General features: G+C 55.1%; 5 protein-coding genes across 5 annotated transcripts; 2 read left to right on the top strand and 3 right to left on the bottom strand.

Annotated features, from left to right (window-relative positions):
- Positions 1-93: 93 nt before the first annotated feature.
- Positions 94-1,458, bottom strand: A1O3_06747 (uncharacterized protein; the record flags this gene model as incomplete). The annotated part of the gene is made up of 1 exon (XM_007736863.1): positions 94-1,458. One exon carries the CDS (start codon positions 1,456-1,458, stop codon positions 94-96), a length of 1,365 nt encoding a protein of 454 aa, XP_007735053.1.
- Positions 1,459-2,050: 592 nt separating this feature from the next.
- Positions 2,051-3,742, top strand: A1O3_06746 (uncharacterized protein; the record flags this gene model as incomplete). The annotated part of the gene is made up of 1 exon (XM_007736862.1): positions 2,051-3,742. The coding sequence occupies one exon, from the start codon at positions 2,051-2,053 to the stop codon at positions 3,740-3,742; it is 1,692 nt and encodes a 563-aa protein (XP_007735052.1).
- A 680-nt stretch (positions 3,743-4,422) lies between these two features.
- Positions 4,423-6,186, bottom strand: A1O3_06745 (uncharacterized protein; the record flags this gene model as incomplete). Its single annotated transcript, XM_007736861.1, has 1 exon — positions 4,423-6,186. One exon carries the CDS (start codon positions 6,184-6,186, stop codon positions 4,423-4,425), a length of 1,764 nt encoding a protein of 587 aa, XP_007735051.1.
- Positions 6,187-6,681: 495 nt separating this feature from the next.
- A1O3_06744 (protein Xni) lies at positions 6,682-9,902 on the top strand (the record flags this gene model as incomplete). The annotated part of the gene is made up of 2 exons (XM_007736860.1): positions 6,682-6,988; positions 7,045-9,902. 2 exons carry the CDS (start codon positions 6,682-6,684, stop codon positions 9,900-9,902), a joined length of 3,165 nt encoding a protein of 1,054 aa, XP_007735050.1.
- A 1,234-nt stretch (positions 9,903-11,136) lies between these two features.
- A1O3_06742 (uncharacterized protein) lies at positions 11,137-14,910 on the bottom strand (the record flags this gene model as incomplete). The annotated part of the gene is made up of 9 exons (XM_007736859.1): positions 11,137-11,261; positions 11,357-11,714; positions 11,773-11,922; positions 11,984-12,117; positions 12,174-12,428; positions 12,479-12,649; positions 12,707-12,868; positions 12,921-14,786; positions 14,838-14,910. The coding sequence occupies 9 exons, from the start codon at positions 14,908-14,910 to the stop codon at positions 11,137-11,139; spliced, it is 3,294 nt and encodes a 1,097-aa protein (XP_007735049.1).
- Between the last annotated feature and the right edge of the window lie 799 nt (positions 14,911-15,709).

The raw sequence follows: 15,709 nt of genomic DNA, 5'->3' as shown, positions 1-15,709 counted from the left end.
CATGGTTAAGATCAGTATGTGACCGTCACTCCTAGTTCTACCTCATACTCTGTATTCTATGCCGTAATCAACAGCCCTACATCGCCTCTCTGTCTAGTAAACACTCCCTCCATGAGTGCGTTCCCTCCTCTCCTCGGCCAATATCATTTCCATCTCCGCCTCCTCCCGTGCCTTGGTCCCAACCTCCAAGTCGGCCTCGTCCACACTGGCATCACTCTGGTCGCCCAGCGCATCCGCCATGATTCGGTTGCTATCATCGAGCTCTCCCCTCAACGCCCGCGCCAATGAAGAGGAGAACTTCGGTCCATGTGGATCAATCGCCTCCGGTATGGATTCCTGCGGTGTCATTTGAGGACTTGCCTCATCATCTGATCCAAAGGGTGAACCGTGGCCGGATCTGGTGCCTCCACCGTCTCGTCCAAGGTATGACTTGACGCCGGTCAACACGGTTTTCTTTCCTGTATCCAAGGACAAGCTGCTGAACGAGTTCCGCAGATTGCTTGACGATCGAGCTCGAGATCGACTTGCATCTCTGTTTGCTGAACTGCTTGTTCGTCTCTGTTTGGGTGATGGGCTCTCAGCTGGCTTTTCCGACGACTCGTCTTGTACCTGCGGTTCATCGCGAAACATCTCCGCCGTGCTCTTCCTTGCCGGCCGCGGCAAATAGCTAGCACCACTCGGGTCATTGGCCGTCCTGGTAGATGCCCACCGCCTGACAGGGATGTGTTCGATGGTTGAAGGTGACGATATGCTTTTTCTCGCCGCCGCCCGTTCCCTCCTGAGGTCGGACCAGCGCCGTAGTTGGTTTTGAAGCACATATCTCCCATTGGGAGCCAGTTTCATGACCAGAAACTCGCAGTGGTTGATATTCCGTAGATCTTCGAAGAACTCCACGCTATAGTGATACCAAACCATCAAGAAAATCCGGCTGCAGAGACCATGCGTGACAAGGATTGCCACACTGGCCATGTCGTCTTCAGAAAACCGTCGCCAAAGAGAGCCATTGAACGACGACACACGGTCGTACACATCCGCTCCACTCTCGCCGTTGGGGATGCGGTAGAAAAAATGGCCATAGTCGGCTCGCTCTCTCCAGAGCCTCTCGACTTCATCAGTGCCAGGTTGGAAATTGCCGAAATCCTGCTCCCGCAACCTCGGTTCCTCGTACACTTTCATATGGGATCTTTGGAAAGCTGACGGCACGGGATCGTTGGAGGTCAATCCGCTGAGGATACCCTCTGTTGTCTCCCGCGTTCTTCGGTAGGGCGATATAAAGAAGTGCAAAGTGTCGTCATTGCGGAGAAGTTCACGAAGCTTCTGCCCGGCTTCCTGAGCTTGTCGATGCCCTTCGGGGGTCAGACCAACTTTGTGGTCGGGAGTAGTCTGGTGGATGGTCTTATCCCGATTGCCCTCGGACTGCGCATGACGGCAAATGATAATCAACCTTGGTTTGCCCATCGTTCTGGGTCAAGAGAGGTGGCAGCCAGAGGCCTGCTTTGACGCCGAAGACGGGACGGAGACAGAGACAGAGACAGACGGTGAGCTCCGGCCTCGGGCCTTGAAGCGGTAAAGAGGCAGGGAGGGGAGCGCGGCTCAGGCTCACAGACAAGCACTCACAGTAATAGAATCTGGGCTCAAAGGAACAATGCAAACAGTAGATACGACACAGCGATAGATAGACCGACAGAGACAGCGACAGAGACAGAGACAGGCCCGAGGTGCCTGGTTTCTGATGTCTGATGTCGTGATGCTGTAACTGCGTCCACTAGTCTCCGGTCCTGTTATAGCGGCGGGATGGCTATCTGGATCTGGCACCTACTCGCCAAGACACCAGCTCTAACAGGACTAGCGTGGCCGCCGTAGTCTGTAGGCTCGCGTCGCGATATTCTCGCTGCCAGTGTTCGTCGTATCTATCGTGTTCACATCACCACCGTTCAATGAGGTTGAGGCTGTGGCAAACTTCCCGTCGCCGAGAGTCCACGTATTCACCCGTGCAAACCTGCCGAGCATAAGGTACCCAGATGCGCGGCGCCGCCAAGCTGACAGCACAATGAACCCACAAATGCAAAGCTACCGTCAATATGCGCAGCCCCAAGCAAGAGCCCCGGCACCCCGTCGGCCAGGTGAGTGCGACCCGAGCACCAGTCCTGCCCCAGGCACAAGCATAAGCATTGCAGACCCAAGTGTCCAGACAGAGGAGTTTTGGAAAAATTTGTCCGCGGACCGTATCCCACTGAAGCTTGACCTCGACCTCCGTCGTCTGGTGGACACAGGTCAAACCGCACCCTTCTCCGCTTGCATTGAACAAATCTTGAGACGAGAGAGGAACTTACAAGTGGAACCAGGCCAGGCCCCTCCTGCCCATCACGCTCAACAGCAGCATATCCAGCAGCTGGCGAACCAACAACTCCAGCAACGCAACGCCGCCATGGAGCACCAAGCGGCCCAGCGACGGGCGCGAAAACCTACCGATCGAACCCTTCCCGAAGGCATTGAGGACCTTGTCATTGGCGACGGCGTACAGCAGTACAATAAACTACGTGAGCTGGAAAAGCGTCTGGATGCGACCATGATGCGCAAGAAATTGGAGATTCAGGATACCATGAGCCGACACCGAAAGAGAGAAAAGACTATGCGCATCTGGATCTCCAACACCTGTTCCGAACAGCCCTGGCAAATGAACCATAATGATGAGGAGAGCATCACTTTCGATTCACTGGGCGAACCCAAATACCGAGTCAAGATCCAAGGAAGACTGCTTGAATGGCCCGACAGTGACTCAGAGGACGAAGACGAAGATGAAGATGGCGACGGCAATGGCAAGGAGAAGGAAGGCGAGCCGAAGAAATCCAAGGAACCTCTACCTCCCTCGAGGCCTTTCAGTTTCTTCTTCAAAGCTCTGAGAGTCGAGTTTGAAGATGCGTTCATGGGCGATCCGAACTACAACATTTCGTGGAAGAAACCCCCGAACCAGACCCCTGAACAGGACGTTGATTATTTCTCATTCCAACGCAAAGCCGATGAGAACATGAACATCACCATTTGTCTCACTCGCGATGAGCAACCAGAGAGATTCAAATTGAGCCCCGCCCTCGCCGACACCTTGGACATGACTGAAGCCGATCGCGCCGAAGTCGTCATGTGTCTGTGGGACTATGTCAAACACTTCGGACTACAGGAAGATGACGAGCGACGAACCATTCGCTGTGACGACAACCTCCGTGAGCTTTTTGGCGTCGACACCATTTTCTTTCCCCAGATCCCCGAACGCATCCTCCCGCATCTCCTTCCCCTCGACCCCGTCCGACTTCCATTCACCATCCGCCTCGACAAAGAATTCCACGACAACCCTGAACCGACCATCTATGATGTCGATGTCACCGTCGAAGACCCTGTCCGCGCTCTCTACCTCAAGATGACCCAGAACCCACAACACCAAGCACAACTCCGCCAGATCGCCGACCTCGATGACCAACTTGCCGTTCTGGTTCAAGCAATCCACCACTCCAAGGCTCGCCACGACTTTTTCAGCGGTATGGCCAAGGACCCCGTGGGATTCTGCAAGAAATGGCTCGCTTCGCAGAAGAAAGATCTCAGTGTGATCCTCGGCGAGGCCGAGAAAGGTGACTTCTCTGGTATGGAGTTTGCCAAGGGGGGTACGGATGGTGTGTGGAATTCGGACGTTGTCAGAGAAGCGGTGCGTTATCGACTGGCGAAACAGGACACCGCTCCCGGTCGCTAGATGACATGACTGCGAGAAATCGGTCTTGGTGGGAAATCGGTGTAATGGTTGCATAGCATGGCGTCGGACGTGGCACGGGAATGTGGTATGCTGCCAGTGTGGTTCTAAGTCGCTCGAGTGTTTCTGGCGCGGGAGGGAGGGAAAGAGACACCATCGAGCGTGTATGATTATGATACCAGTTAGTAGTACCAACAGCGCGGCCTGCCAGGCACCTCCAGGGATTCCTGAGGTTAGCTCAACGCGCATCGTTCTTCCAAGTCCTTCCGTCCTGCAGGAGTAGTAGGTACGACGGCCCGGCCTACGACGAGTTGGCGAGCAGGAGAATTCCTTCTAGTGTAAATTGAGACGGTGTTCTCTACCTAGGCAGTAGTACTGCTCCTGCGCGGCTCTTGTAGTACAGTACTACTGAGGCATTTGATGTGAGAAAAGAGCTGGACAGAGCTGGACAGAGCAATATTATCAATTCACACATATGTTGTACAGCGAGCAATGCTCGAACAGCTCTAGATTAGTAAATGCCTTGACGCGTGTGCAGCTAGGCGTGGGTGTAGTGTAGGTATAACCTTCCTCGTATCCAGCTCCAGCCTCAGCCTCTACCAGGGTCAAGGGTCAAGGGTCAAGGTCCAGCGACAGCCCAGCCATCTACCGGCAGCCCATCCATCCAGCGACACCCCATCCATCTACCGGCTCACGACCAGACTGTCCAAGACGCCTGCGGTGAATCTGATCACCTTGTCGATACCCTGGCCGTGGATTGCCGACACGGGAATTGCCACCATTCGGTGTCTCCAGCCATTGCGGTTGCCGCTAGGATGCGCGACTTCACCGGTCTCAACCTGCCGCATGTATTCCGCCAGCTTCTTGAATTCGGCCTGGGTGACGGCCGCGTCCTTGTCTGCTTTAGTGGCAATCACGAACCACGGCTTCGCACTGATGGGTGGCAGCTTGAGAGGCTCTAAGGGCGTGTCTGGAGAAGGAGGCGGGAAGATAGCGATCTCCTCCCCTGAATCGTCGTACAACGGCTGGGTGCTCCGCTGAGATCCGCCGGATGACGATGAGAGCGCTCCGAAAGGAGTCCATTCCATGTCCCTGGTCTCGGTCTCTTCGTTTAACTCTTTGTTGCGGATGTTCTCGTACTCGCCTACCTCTTTCCAGAGGTTCTTGAGCGCGAGCACAGCGTCGCCGGCACTGAGATCGACCACGAACGCGAGGATCCGCGCGCGCTCGACGTGGCGAAGGAAAGCCAGCCCGAGCCCTTTGTCGAGGTGCGCATCTTCAATCAGTCCCGGAATGTCTGCGACTGTGAAACTCATGCGGGGAGGTTCCCCTTCGACGCCAGAGCGGACCAGGGGTCTGCCTTCATTATTGTCGAGGATGACAGTGCCGATTGTTGGTGCCAGGGTCGTGAATGCCCAGTCTCCAATTCTCGTGCGCGAATTGCTGATGGCCCGAGTGAGCGTGCTTTTGCCGGCGTTGGGTAGTCCGACAAGGCCCACGTCGGCGAGAAGTTTAAGTTCGAGCTGGAACTTAATCCGTACTCCCAGTTCACCCTTGGTTGCATATTTCGGTTTGGGCTCGTTTTTGGTGGCAAAGTGCGGGTTCCCCAGACCTCCCATGGCCCCGGCTGCTAAAAGAATGGGCTTCTCCATCGGTTGGTCCAGGTCGAGATTAATGGGAGCCGGAGGCTGAAGGACTGCCAGGTGACTCTTCCTTGGTTTCAACGGCGGTGGCAGGTTGGCAACAACATCAGTGGCTTCTTTGCGAGTGACCCCTGCATATAGAATCCACTTGTCGCGTAGTCCATGGTCAGGAAGAGAATATGGATTTTCCTCGCTCATGCCGGCGAGTTCTTTCAATTTCGCCTCCTCCTCCGCGACAGGATCGCTGCGCCAGATTTCCCTAACGACCGTCCCCACAGGCACCTGGACACAAATATCCTCACCTTTTCGGCCACCTTGGCTCTTGCCCTTTCCGCCTATCCCACGCCCGGCTTTGACCACTCCCCTTCGCGCCAGTTTGTGCAGACTCGTCTGTCCCGCAACTGCCTGGATCCAGACGTTTCCCCCCGAGCCACCGTCGCCGCCGTTTGGGGGACCGTCGGAGATATGGACATCACGCAGGAAAGAGACACATCCATTGCCTCCTGAACCAGTGTGAACGGTCAATGTGCATTTGTCCACGAAGACGTTGCGTCCGTAGTCATCGGGGGCAGGATTCAAGCGTGACGAGCCCGTAGCCGGGGGAGCCTCATAGGCCGCCGCATGACGAGAGGAGGAGGTGTTTGCATCTGCGAGAGACGACTGTTTCCGGGAGATATTGGGTCGGAATAGACTTGCCCGAACGTGGCTGGGTACTCGATGGACTTGAAGCCGAATCGAAGTCGCGGTCGACTCGAATAGACATGGATAGAGGAATGGCATCAGTGTGCCGTGAACATGGTGCATGTTACTGGTGTCCGAACGTCAGCATACTGCCCTCACGGTCAAAACTTTACAGAGGACGGATACGGAGATAGATGGGTCCCACGACCAACGCTGCGGCCAGGCAAACTTGAAGTTGGAGTCGGCGATTTTTGATCGCAGGCTCAATCCCGATCACGTGATTAGGCCAAGCCTGCGCGATCTCGAGTCCGACTCGAAGTTCAAGTCAAAGATTGCCAGGCCAGGCTTCGGTCGAGCCTCAACAACAGACACCTGCATCGCTTGTCGCTAGAAGACCCTGCAGTTTGGCCGTGGTGATGCGATTCGCATGAGACGCTGTGCCCATTTCCTTCCCCTCTCCCCGACAGAGATTCGTTTCCGTTTTTTCCACCAGACGCAAGTGGGATCTTGGTCCTTGCGGCCTGTTCTGCTCTTCTTTCCACCAAGTTTTCAACCTCTCACGTCTCCTGCCCCAGCCCTTTCTATCGCTCGTCGCCCGTCTGTCGCCAGTCGGTCGCCATGGGTGTCCCGGCGCTGTTCCGGTGGCTCACCAAGAAGTATCCCAAGATCATCAGTCCCGTGATTGAGGAGCAACCGTACGAGATTGATGGCGTGGTTTACCCTGTTGACACGACTAAGCCGAATCCTAACGGCGAGGAGATGCACAATCTCTACCTTGATTTCAATGGAATTGTCCATCCTTGCTCACATCCCGAGAACAAACCTCCTCCGGCGAACGAGGCGGAAATGATGATGGAGATCTTCAAGTATACTGAACGTGTTGTGAACATGGTGCGACCACGGAGACTGCTTATGATTGCAATCGGTATGTGACCCCCACAGACTTGAGGTATACCGTGCCTCGTACTGACATTTCGCCAGATGGTGTTGCTCCCCGCGCCAAAATGAACCAGCAGCGCGCTCGACGTTTCAGGGCGGCGAGAGACGCAAAAGAGGCGGATGAACAGAAGGCCGAGTTTCAAACACTTCTACGTCAACAACAAAGAGATAGGGATGAGGACGACGATGAAGCTTCCACAGTGGAAGAAGTAATCAAGAAAACCTGGGATAGTAATGTCATCACACCTGGCACGCCATTCATGTTCATCCTTGCTCAGTCTATCCGATATTGGGTCCAATGGAAACTCAACACTGATCCGGCCTGGGCTGAGTTGAAAGTCATCATCTCCGATGCCAGCGTCCCAGGTGAAGGTGAGCATAAGATCATGCAGTTCATTCGTTCTCAACGATCCGACCCTGAATATGACCCCAACACGAGACATGTGATGTATGGCCTTGATGCAGACTTGATCATGCTGGGTATCGCGACCCACGAGCCGCATTTTCGTGTCCTGCGAGAAGACGTCTTCCTCCGAGACGCCAAAGCCAAAACCTGCAAGCTCTGCGGACAACAAGGGCACTATGCAGAAAACTGCAGAGGCAACGCCAAGGCAAAGTCGGGAGAGTTCGACGAAAAGGGAACCACCGAAGAGCTGAAGCCTTTTGTTTGGTTGAATGTGCCCATCCTCCGTGAGTACCTCGGGGCAGAAATGCTCGTGCCAGGTCAACCGTTTCGTTTCGATCTTGAGCGTGCCCTTGATGATTGGGTCTTTATGTGTTTCTTCGTCGGCAATGATTTTCTGCCCCATCTCCCCAGTCTCGACATCCACGAAGATGGTATCGACAAGCTCATTGCCATTTGGCGAGACAACCTCCCTCTCATGGGCGGCTATGTGACGTGTGATGGCAATGTCGAACTGGCCCGTGCCCAAATCATCCTACAGGGGCTCGCCAAACAAGAGGATGCCATCTTCAAGCGCCGAAAGGAAGTCTCGGACCGAAGAGAGCGGAACGAGCGTCGCCGAGAGCAAGAGAAGGAAGCTCGAGAGGCCGCCCGTAACCCCAAGCGGCGCCGTAGCTCTCCGGACTATAACAGAGGCGCTCGTGCGGATGCTCGTGCGCCGACAGGGCCAGTCGAGACGTTTGAAGCAACCGACTACCCTACACTGGACTACAACGCCATTGTCAACAGGGGGACGGTGGACAAAGCCGCGGCCTCGAACAAAAGCGCCGCCGCCGTCTTGAAAGAGCAAATGCTCGCAAAGAGGGCGGCCGCTGCCGAAACTCCAACCAAGAATGGCGTCAACGGCGTCAACGGGAGCCCTAGTGGTGAGGGAGGTACGCCTGCTTCGGCATTGGGCAAACGCAAGGCCGGCTTGATGGAAGCGGAAGAATCCTCTGACGCCGGAACGCCTGGACGACACACCCCTGTGGCGAAACCTGAGACCAATGGCCAGGCCGGTGATCCGGACCTGGACACGGTTCGTCTGTGGGAACCTGGGTACGCCGACCGTTACTACGAACAAAAGTTCCACGTTGCTCCGAACGACATTGAATTCCGCCACAAAGTTGCGCGCGCATACGTAGAAGGGCTCAGCTGGGTTTTGCTCTACTATTTCCAAGGCTGTCCCTCCTGGACCTGGTACTATCCTTACCACTATGCGCCGTTCGCGGCCGACTTTGTCGACATTGACAAGATGACGATCAAGTTTGACAAGGGCACGCCGTTCCGACCGTACGAACAACTGATGGGGGTGTTGCCGGCGGCGTCGAACCATGCGATCCCGCCCGCGTTCCATCCGCTTATGACCGATGAGGACTCGGAGATTGTCGACTTTTATCCGGAAGACTTTGAGCTCGATGCCAACGGCAAAAAGCAGTCGTGGAAGGCGGTGGTCCTGCTCCCTTTCATTGACGAGAAGCGCCTCCTGTCGGCGATGCACACCAAATACCATCTGTTGAACGATGACGAGCGAGCCAGGAATGAAGTTGGGAAAGATGCACTGATCATTTCCGACCAGAACCCCTTGTACGACGAGCTGGCGATGCAGTTTTACTCCAAGAAAGCCAAGAATGGCAAAGATTCCGTCAAGTTGTCCATGCGGAAAGGCCGACTTGCCGGGACGGTGAGCAAGAACGCCGATTTCCTGCCTCACATGGACCTGGTTGGACCCGAGGAGGAGATCAAATTGGAACCGGTCGTGGACGACGACCGATCGCTGAGTGTCCACTTCACGATGCCGCCTCCGACCCACGTGCACAAGTCCATGTTGTTTCCGGGCGTCGTGCTGCCGCCCGCCGTCTTGGACAAGGGTGATTTGGCCCTTCTCCGGTCCAAGGCAAGGAACTCGGGCCGAGACTTTGGCGGCGCCCCGCTCTACGACAACACTCGACGCGACCCTCACGACCAGCAGAACCGAGGGGGCCGTATCAACTATGCGGCCAATCGGCCACCTTTGGACCCTGGGGCACCTGGCACGTCGAACAACAATCCATTTGCGGCCTTCCTGGATCCACGGTTCGCGGCAAATATGCCTCCACCGGGTCGTGGACCGCCGCCGCCTCAAGCGCAGGGATATGGAGGGTCGAACGGCTATGATCGGAACCAGGCGCCCAGCAATGGGTATGGAGGGTATGGTGGCGGACAGGGGAATCACTACAACTACCAAGGACAAGGACAAGGACAGGGTCAGGGTCAGGGCCAGGGTTACTATGGCAATCAAGGCCAGAATCAGTATTATGGCAGGAACGGAGAACAGCCGCAATATGGTGGCCGGAGTGTGAGCGACAGCTCGTATCAATACGCAGGTCAAGGTCAGGGCTACCCCCCTAGAAACGACCGTCGTGGCAATCATGGTGGAGGCTACAATCAGGGTGGTGGTGGTTATGGACGACGATGAGTATAGACTGAAGAGCAAGTTTGGGTGGCAAAAGTGATTTCCAGTACGGTGGCTCATTATGTACGGATACGGATAGGGATAAGGATACGGATGCCAGTGCTTGAATGCCAATCATTCATTCATTCATTCAGCTTGAATTTCGTATGTCTTGACCTGCTTGACTTGAATGAGAGACATCGAGTGACTTTGTTTGTGACTCTTTGATCACGTTACTGTTTGTATGTACTAGAGTGATATATATACCAGGAGGACTCTTCTACTAGGAGAGATTCTCCATCTTTCCTTAGTATAACTTTCAATAATATTCACTTCTAGCATATTCAAGGGCTTGCCTTGTCGGTGTTGCCATTAGTTTGTTCCCCGATTTGGGTTACTGGATGTCCCCTTCTCGGCGACGACATGACAATCACTTCAGTTACTAGTCTATAGAATCAATGGGGTTACTTACAGGTTACAACAACATCGAATTGCTGTATAGGCCACGGAAGTGACAATCTCACACCCAACCCAGTTGCCAGTCCGTTCAATTAACTTAGGTTAAGAGGTGATGATCATTAACGAGGCGAAGCGAAGCGCAATCAACGAAACAAGAAAGACGAAGAAGGGATTGTTATGGAAGGGATGTGATGGAAAAAGAAAAAGAGAAGCCAAAAAGCGAATTGAACTGCCTGGCCCGGGCGCAACATTTCTGCCTCTCGATAGATTTCTGCATTTCGATTATGTTTTCGGTTTTTGGTTTTGCTTTCGTTTTTAGAAATCGAAATCGAAATCGAAATAGGAAAAAGCAAAAAGAAAGATCAAAAAGAAAGATAAAAAAGAAAGACGAAGTTGCGATTGCGATGGGACTCGAACCCACAATCTTTGCCAGATTCCTGTTTGGGACACCGGAAAGCAACGCCTTACCATTAGGCCACGCAACCCAGAGATAGGATTGCAGCTAGTTCTCTGCACGATCTTAACCCTAAATTTTGGGAGATTTAAACTATCAGTCTTGTTTAAATGGCAAGCCGGGGCTCCACCCCGCTAAACTAATGGAGACGTAGTAATAACCACCCACCCACCCACTTTAAGCACCTCGGACTACATTCTATTATTACTGTAATACTGCTGTTCGGAAGTACAATGCCAATGCCATGCGATTGCCAAATGTCAATGCCAGTCTCTCGGTGGCCCGCTCGCTCACCCTAGCTAGGGTAATACCTGCCTCCTCCCTCCTCCTCCTCCTCCTCCCCATTTAGACATGGAACTGCGCCTTATACCTCGTCTCCAGCATCGCCTTGAGCGCGTCGCACGTCTGCTTGGCGTCGCCGAACAGCATGCGTGTTCCGGGCATGTAGAACATCGGGTTGGGCACGTCGGCTGGTAGGATCACAGACTCGGTCAGTATCAAGTATGAGCACGATAGTTGGTGGAAAAGAAAAGGCCACGACACAAGTGACGGTCGGTCAACTCACCATAACCACTACTCATCCCCCTCTTCATGACAATCACGTTCTTGGACTTCCACGCATGCAGGACCGGCATCCCCGCGATCGGCGACCCGGCCTCCAAAGCCAGTGGATTCACCGTATCGTTGGCCCCAATCACCAGTGTGACATCCGTGTCCGGGAAGTCGTCGTTGATCTCGTCCATCTCCAGGACAATGTCGTACGGCACCGACGCCTCGGCTAGCAGCACATTGCACTGGCCTGGCATTCGGCCTGCCACTGGGTGGATGGCAAACCGGACGTTGACGCCCTTGCTTCGCAGTAACGAGGTGATTTCGGCAATCGCATACTGTGCTTTGGCCACCGCCATGCCGTATCCGACCACCTAGCATAACCTGTCAGCACCCTGCAACTTGGGAGGAAGAGGAAGGGCTACGACGTACAATAATCACGTTCTCCGCACTGGCTAGAGCGTCGACGGTTTCTTCGGCCGTCGTCTTGATTACTTGGCCTTTGATTTCTTGGTTCGCCTGCGCAATGGGCGCAATACCACCGAATAGTACGTTGGTCAGCGACCGGTTCATCGCGACGCACTGTCATATATCAACTTTAGCTCTCCATTACTCTGACAAGAAACCGAAAAGGGCCACAAACCATGATATACGACAGGATCGAACCGCTCACGCCGATAAGCGACCCTACGGTCAACAGGAGAGGGTTGTCGAGCATGAAACCCTCGGCGACAAGTGCAAAGCCAGAGTATGCATTGAGCACGGTAATCACCACGGCTAGAGGCAGCGTCAGTCTGGCAGAGCCCAGATCAACCAGCGAGGATGTAACATACGCATATCAGCTCCACCAATGGCAGCCGTTGTGGTATACCCTTGCGTGAAACTCAGGGCCGTGTTGGCAGACAGACAGACCGCCGCCACGGCGGGCGCCCCAGGGGCCATGGTGATGAACGCCCCCATTGTGCCTGCGTTGGCGGCGAGCAGAGATGCGTTTATCAGATGTCGGCCAGGAAGGATTGTGGGGCGCGAGGACATGCGCCCTGCCAGTTTGAGAAACGCAACAATCGAGCCAGTGAACGTGATTCCACCTGCCGACAGCTTAGTGCCGCGACGGGCCAGCAGAGACGGACAGACTCACCGATCAGAACACCCAGGTAAGCAGTCACCATGTGCAAGGTTGAGATCTCCGAGACGTGGGCGAGAACGCTGCCTATGCTGGTGAATACGGCGGCAAGACCCACCACCGAGTGCAAGGCTGCAACGGTCTGGGGTAGTTCGGTGGGTGTGATTCGTCTTCCAATGAGAGCACCTGACGCTCGGTGTGAGAAGTTTCGCTCGCGCATACAATGCTTCAGCCTTCACGTACCAATAATGCCACCGACCGTTGCAATGGCCCCAAATTGAGCTAGCACTTCGGGGGAGAATCCTACCGCCCCCAAGGATGCGATGATCCCTGCAAATACCCCCAAGATTCCGAGGAGGTTCCCGGTTCTCGCAGTTGCTTGAGACGCGAGACCCGAAAGCGATCCTACCCTACAGTGAGTCGTCGCCGGGTAAAAGCAGCACCATTGGGTACTTACCAATGCAGAGGAGGCTGCTGACCAGATACCCAGCCTGCACCAACCCCGCCGTGCCCGTACTCGCAGCTACGATGAAGCCGCCGCCGAACAGAATGCCAGGGATTGCATATAGGTAGGGATATTCCGGGGGATCGGTCGGGCGCTTGAACATATCCAGCATTCTTTTGGTGATGACGAAGCCACCGGAAATGTTCACAAACGCCAGGAGAACCGAGAGAGCACCGAGAACCTGCGGGATGGTCTCAGGGAAGAATCCTCCGCCCATGACGAAGAAGCCGCCCACCCCAACAATGCCCGAAATGGCATTGGTGACACTCATCAGCGGAGAATGGAGGGCAGGAATCACCCCCCAGACCGATCGATACCCGATGAGACCAGCAAGACCGGCTGTGAACATGCTACTCATGAAGAGCGGCCCGGTCAGTTTGCCGAGTGCCAGGGCTGCACTCATTCCCCCCGTCACTGCGGCCACGTTTCTCGTTTGCTTCTCCCACGGGGTCAGTTCGACTGGCTTGAGTTCAGGTTCATGATGTGGCTGGGTGGAAGCGGGCGGCGGAGCCGGGCGTGGAGCTGGAGGGATGACTTGGCCATTGTGAGTGACGATGGAGCCACGGGCGACTTCGTCTTCCAAATCGACGCCAAAATGATTGTCTTTGGGGGCGAGGTATAGGAGAAACTTCGTGATGTTGTTGGAATACAGGCTGGTCGACTGGGTTGGAAGGCGGGACGGGAAATCTGTATACCCGATGACGGTGACATGGTTGTGGACGATGAGCTGCCCGGGAACCGTAACTTCACAATTCCCTCCACCTTCAGATGCGAGATCCACAATCACCGAGCCCGGCCTCATGGCGCTGACCATCTTTTCAGTGATGAGTTTGGGAGAGGGCTTGCCTGGGATTTGTGCGGTGGTGACCACAATATCCACGTCCTTGCACTGATCCATGAACAGCTTCATCTCGGCCTCGATGAATTCCTTGGACATTTCTTTGCTGTAGCCTCCTGCTCCGCCGCCCTCCTCCTGGACGCTGACTTCGAGGAAGTCCGCCCCGAGAGACTGGACCTGTTCGCGCGCCGCCGACCGAGTGTCAAACCCACGGACGATCGCACCCAAGCGACGAGCCGTAGTGATGGCACTCAACCCGGCAACGCCTGCGCCGATGACTAGCACTTTGGCGGGCGGGATCTTCCCCGCGGCAGTGACCTGGCCAGTCAGGAATCGGCCAAAATGATTCGACCCTTCGAGAACGGCTTTGTACCCGGCAATATTGGCCATGGAACTAAGAGCATCGAATGCCTGTGCCCGAGATATCCTCGGAATCATGTCCATGGCAAATGCAGTCACGCGGCGTGAGGCGAGGGCGTCAACCAGACTTTTGTTCTGAGCCGGTTGGATAAACGATATCAGGGCGGCCCCTTCGCGAATAAGCGGCACCTCGGACTCGACGTCGGGGGCGCGGACTTTGAGCAGCACGTTACTTTCAGACCAAACAGTCTGGCGATCCACGATGGTGGCGCCCATGTGTTCGTATACTTCGTCGGCATACTGAGCTTCGGCGCCAGCACCGCGCTCCACGAGGACGCGAGCAAACCCCTTTTTAAGGAGAAGAGGGATGTTTTGGGGCGCCACAGCCACGCGACGCTCTCCGGCAAAGGTTTCTGCTGGGACACCGATCGTGAGCTCTGAGTAGGGAACCGAGCCAGACGTGAGATCAGCCTTGAGTCGCGACCAGATGGTAACCGCTCTGGGAGGGAGCTGGATCAGGCTTGTATGCCTGGTTGCCAGCGGGGCCCTGCCGCCGGAACACGAGTACACATTTCTTTTGGTCTGCCGCGTGCAACCATAGATGGCGTTCAGCCTCGGGACTGAGCAATGTCAGACTATGTTCAACACATCCATTCGCCGCACAAGAATACCTTGATGGATGAAACTCAGGCTCTTTGTTGAAAAGATGCCCGACAGGGTTGTCGGAAAGCCCGCAGGAGCCATTGTGGCTTGATGGCGTCGCTAAACACCCAATAAACCGAGGATCACGGGCTGTGAAGAATTTGATTTGGAGCCGCAGATGGCGCAACGGCCTGCATGTCAAAAGCAAACTCCCGCTGACGCTGAAAATCTATCGCATAGCTCAGCCGAGCAACCTGACCGATCTAAGACAGTAAACAGTGATTGGAACTGACAGAGAACACGGAAAGGAGTGAAAGACAACCAAGTAGACAACGTGGCAAGCCAGCGTCACGCTTCCAAAAGAACGTGAGCGGACAGAGGGATAAATCAATGAGACAGCCGAGGGATCGACGGCCACATCACGCATATCTACGGATGGTTTGCTTGGGCATAATCCAGCCGTCAACACCAGCCATCGCCCGTCGCCCGTCGCCCGTCGCCCGTCCTTGGTCATCCAATGTGTCTGCCCCGGCGTCGGCGTGGGGGGTGGAGAGGACGGCTGGCACTAACTGTGGCTGCTGCGGGGAGAGAGAGGGAGCGTTGTGGAGGAGATGCCGATGCCGATGCCGGGGTCTGTCCAGGGGGTAAAGTAGCATTGTCATCCATAGGCCATAGGTCGCAGTATGGATATGCATACACCATCTTCTGGAAAGCCGTGTAGATCCAAGATGAGATGCATGCGCAGGACAAGGTTGATCTCCCCTTGCATATGTACATATAGTAATTGCTGACCCAAGCAGTCCTGCATCTGCATCTGGCATCTGCATCTGACAGGGCCACAGTCCCGAACTTAGTCTCCGATCGGCCTCACCAGCAATCCGGTTCATTACCGCCGCATATC

Source organism: Capronia epimyces (assembly GCF_000585565.1).
Source record: "Capronia epimyces CBS 606.96 chromosome Unknown aczIQ-supercont1.5, whole genome shotgun sequence".
Lineage (NCBI taxonomy): Eukaryota > Fungi > Ascomycota > Eurotiomycetes > Chaetothyriales > Herpotrichiellaceae > Capronia > Capronia epimyces.
Note: the sequence above shows the minus strand (reverse complement) of the source record. Positions and strands in the feature narration are given on the sequence as shown.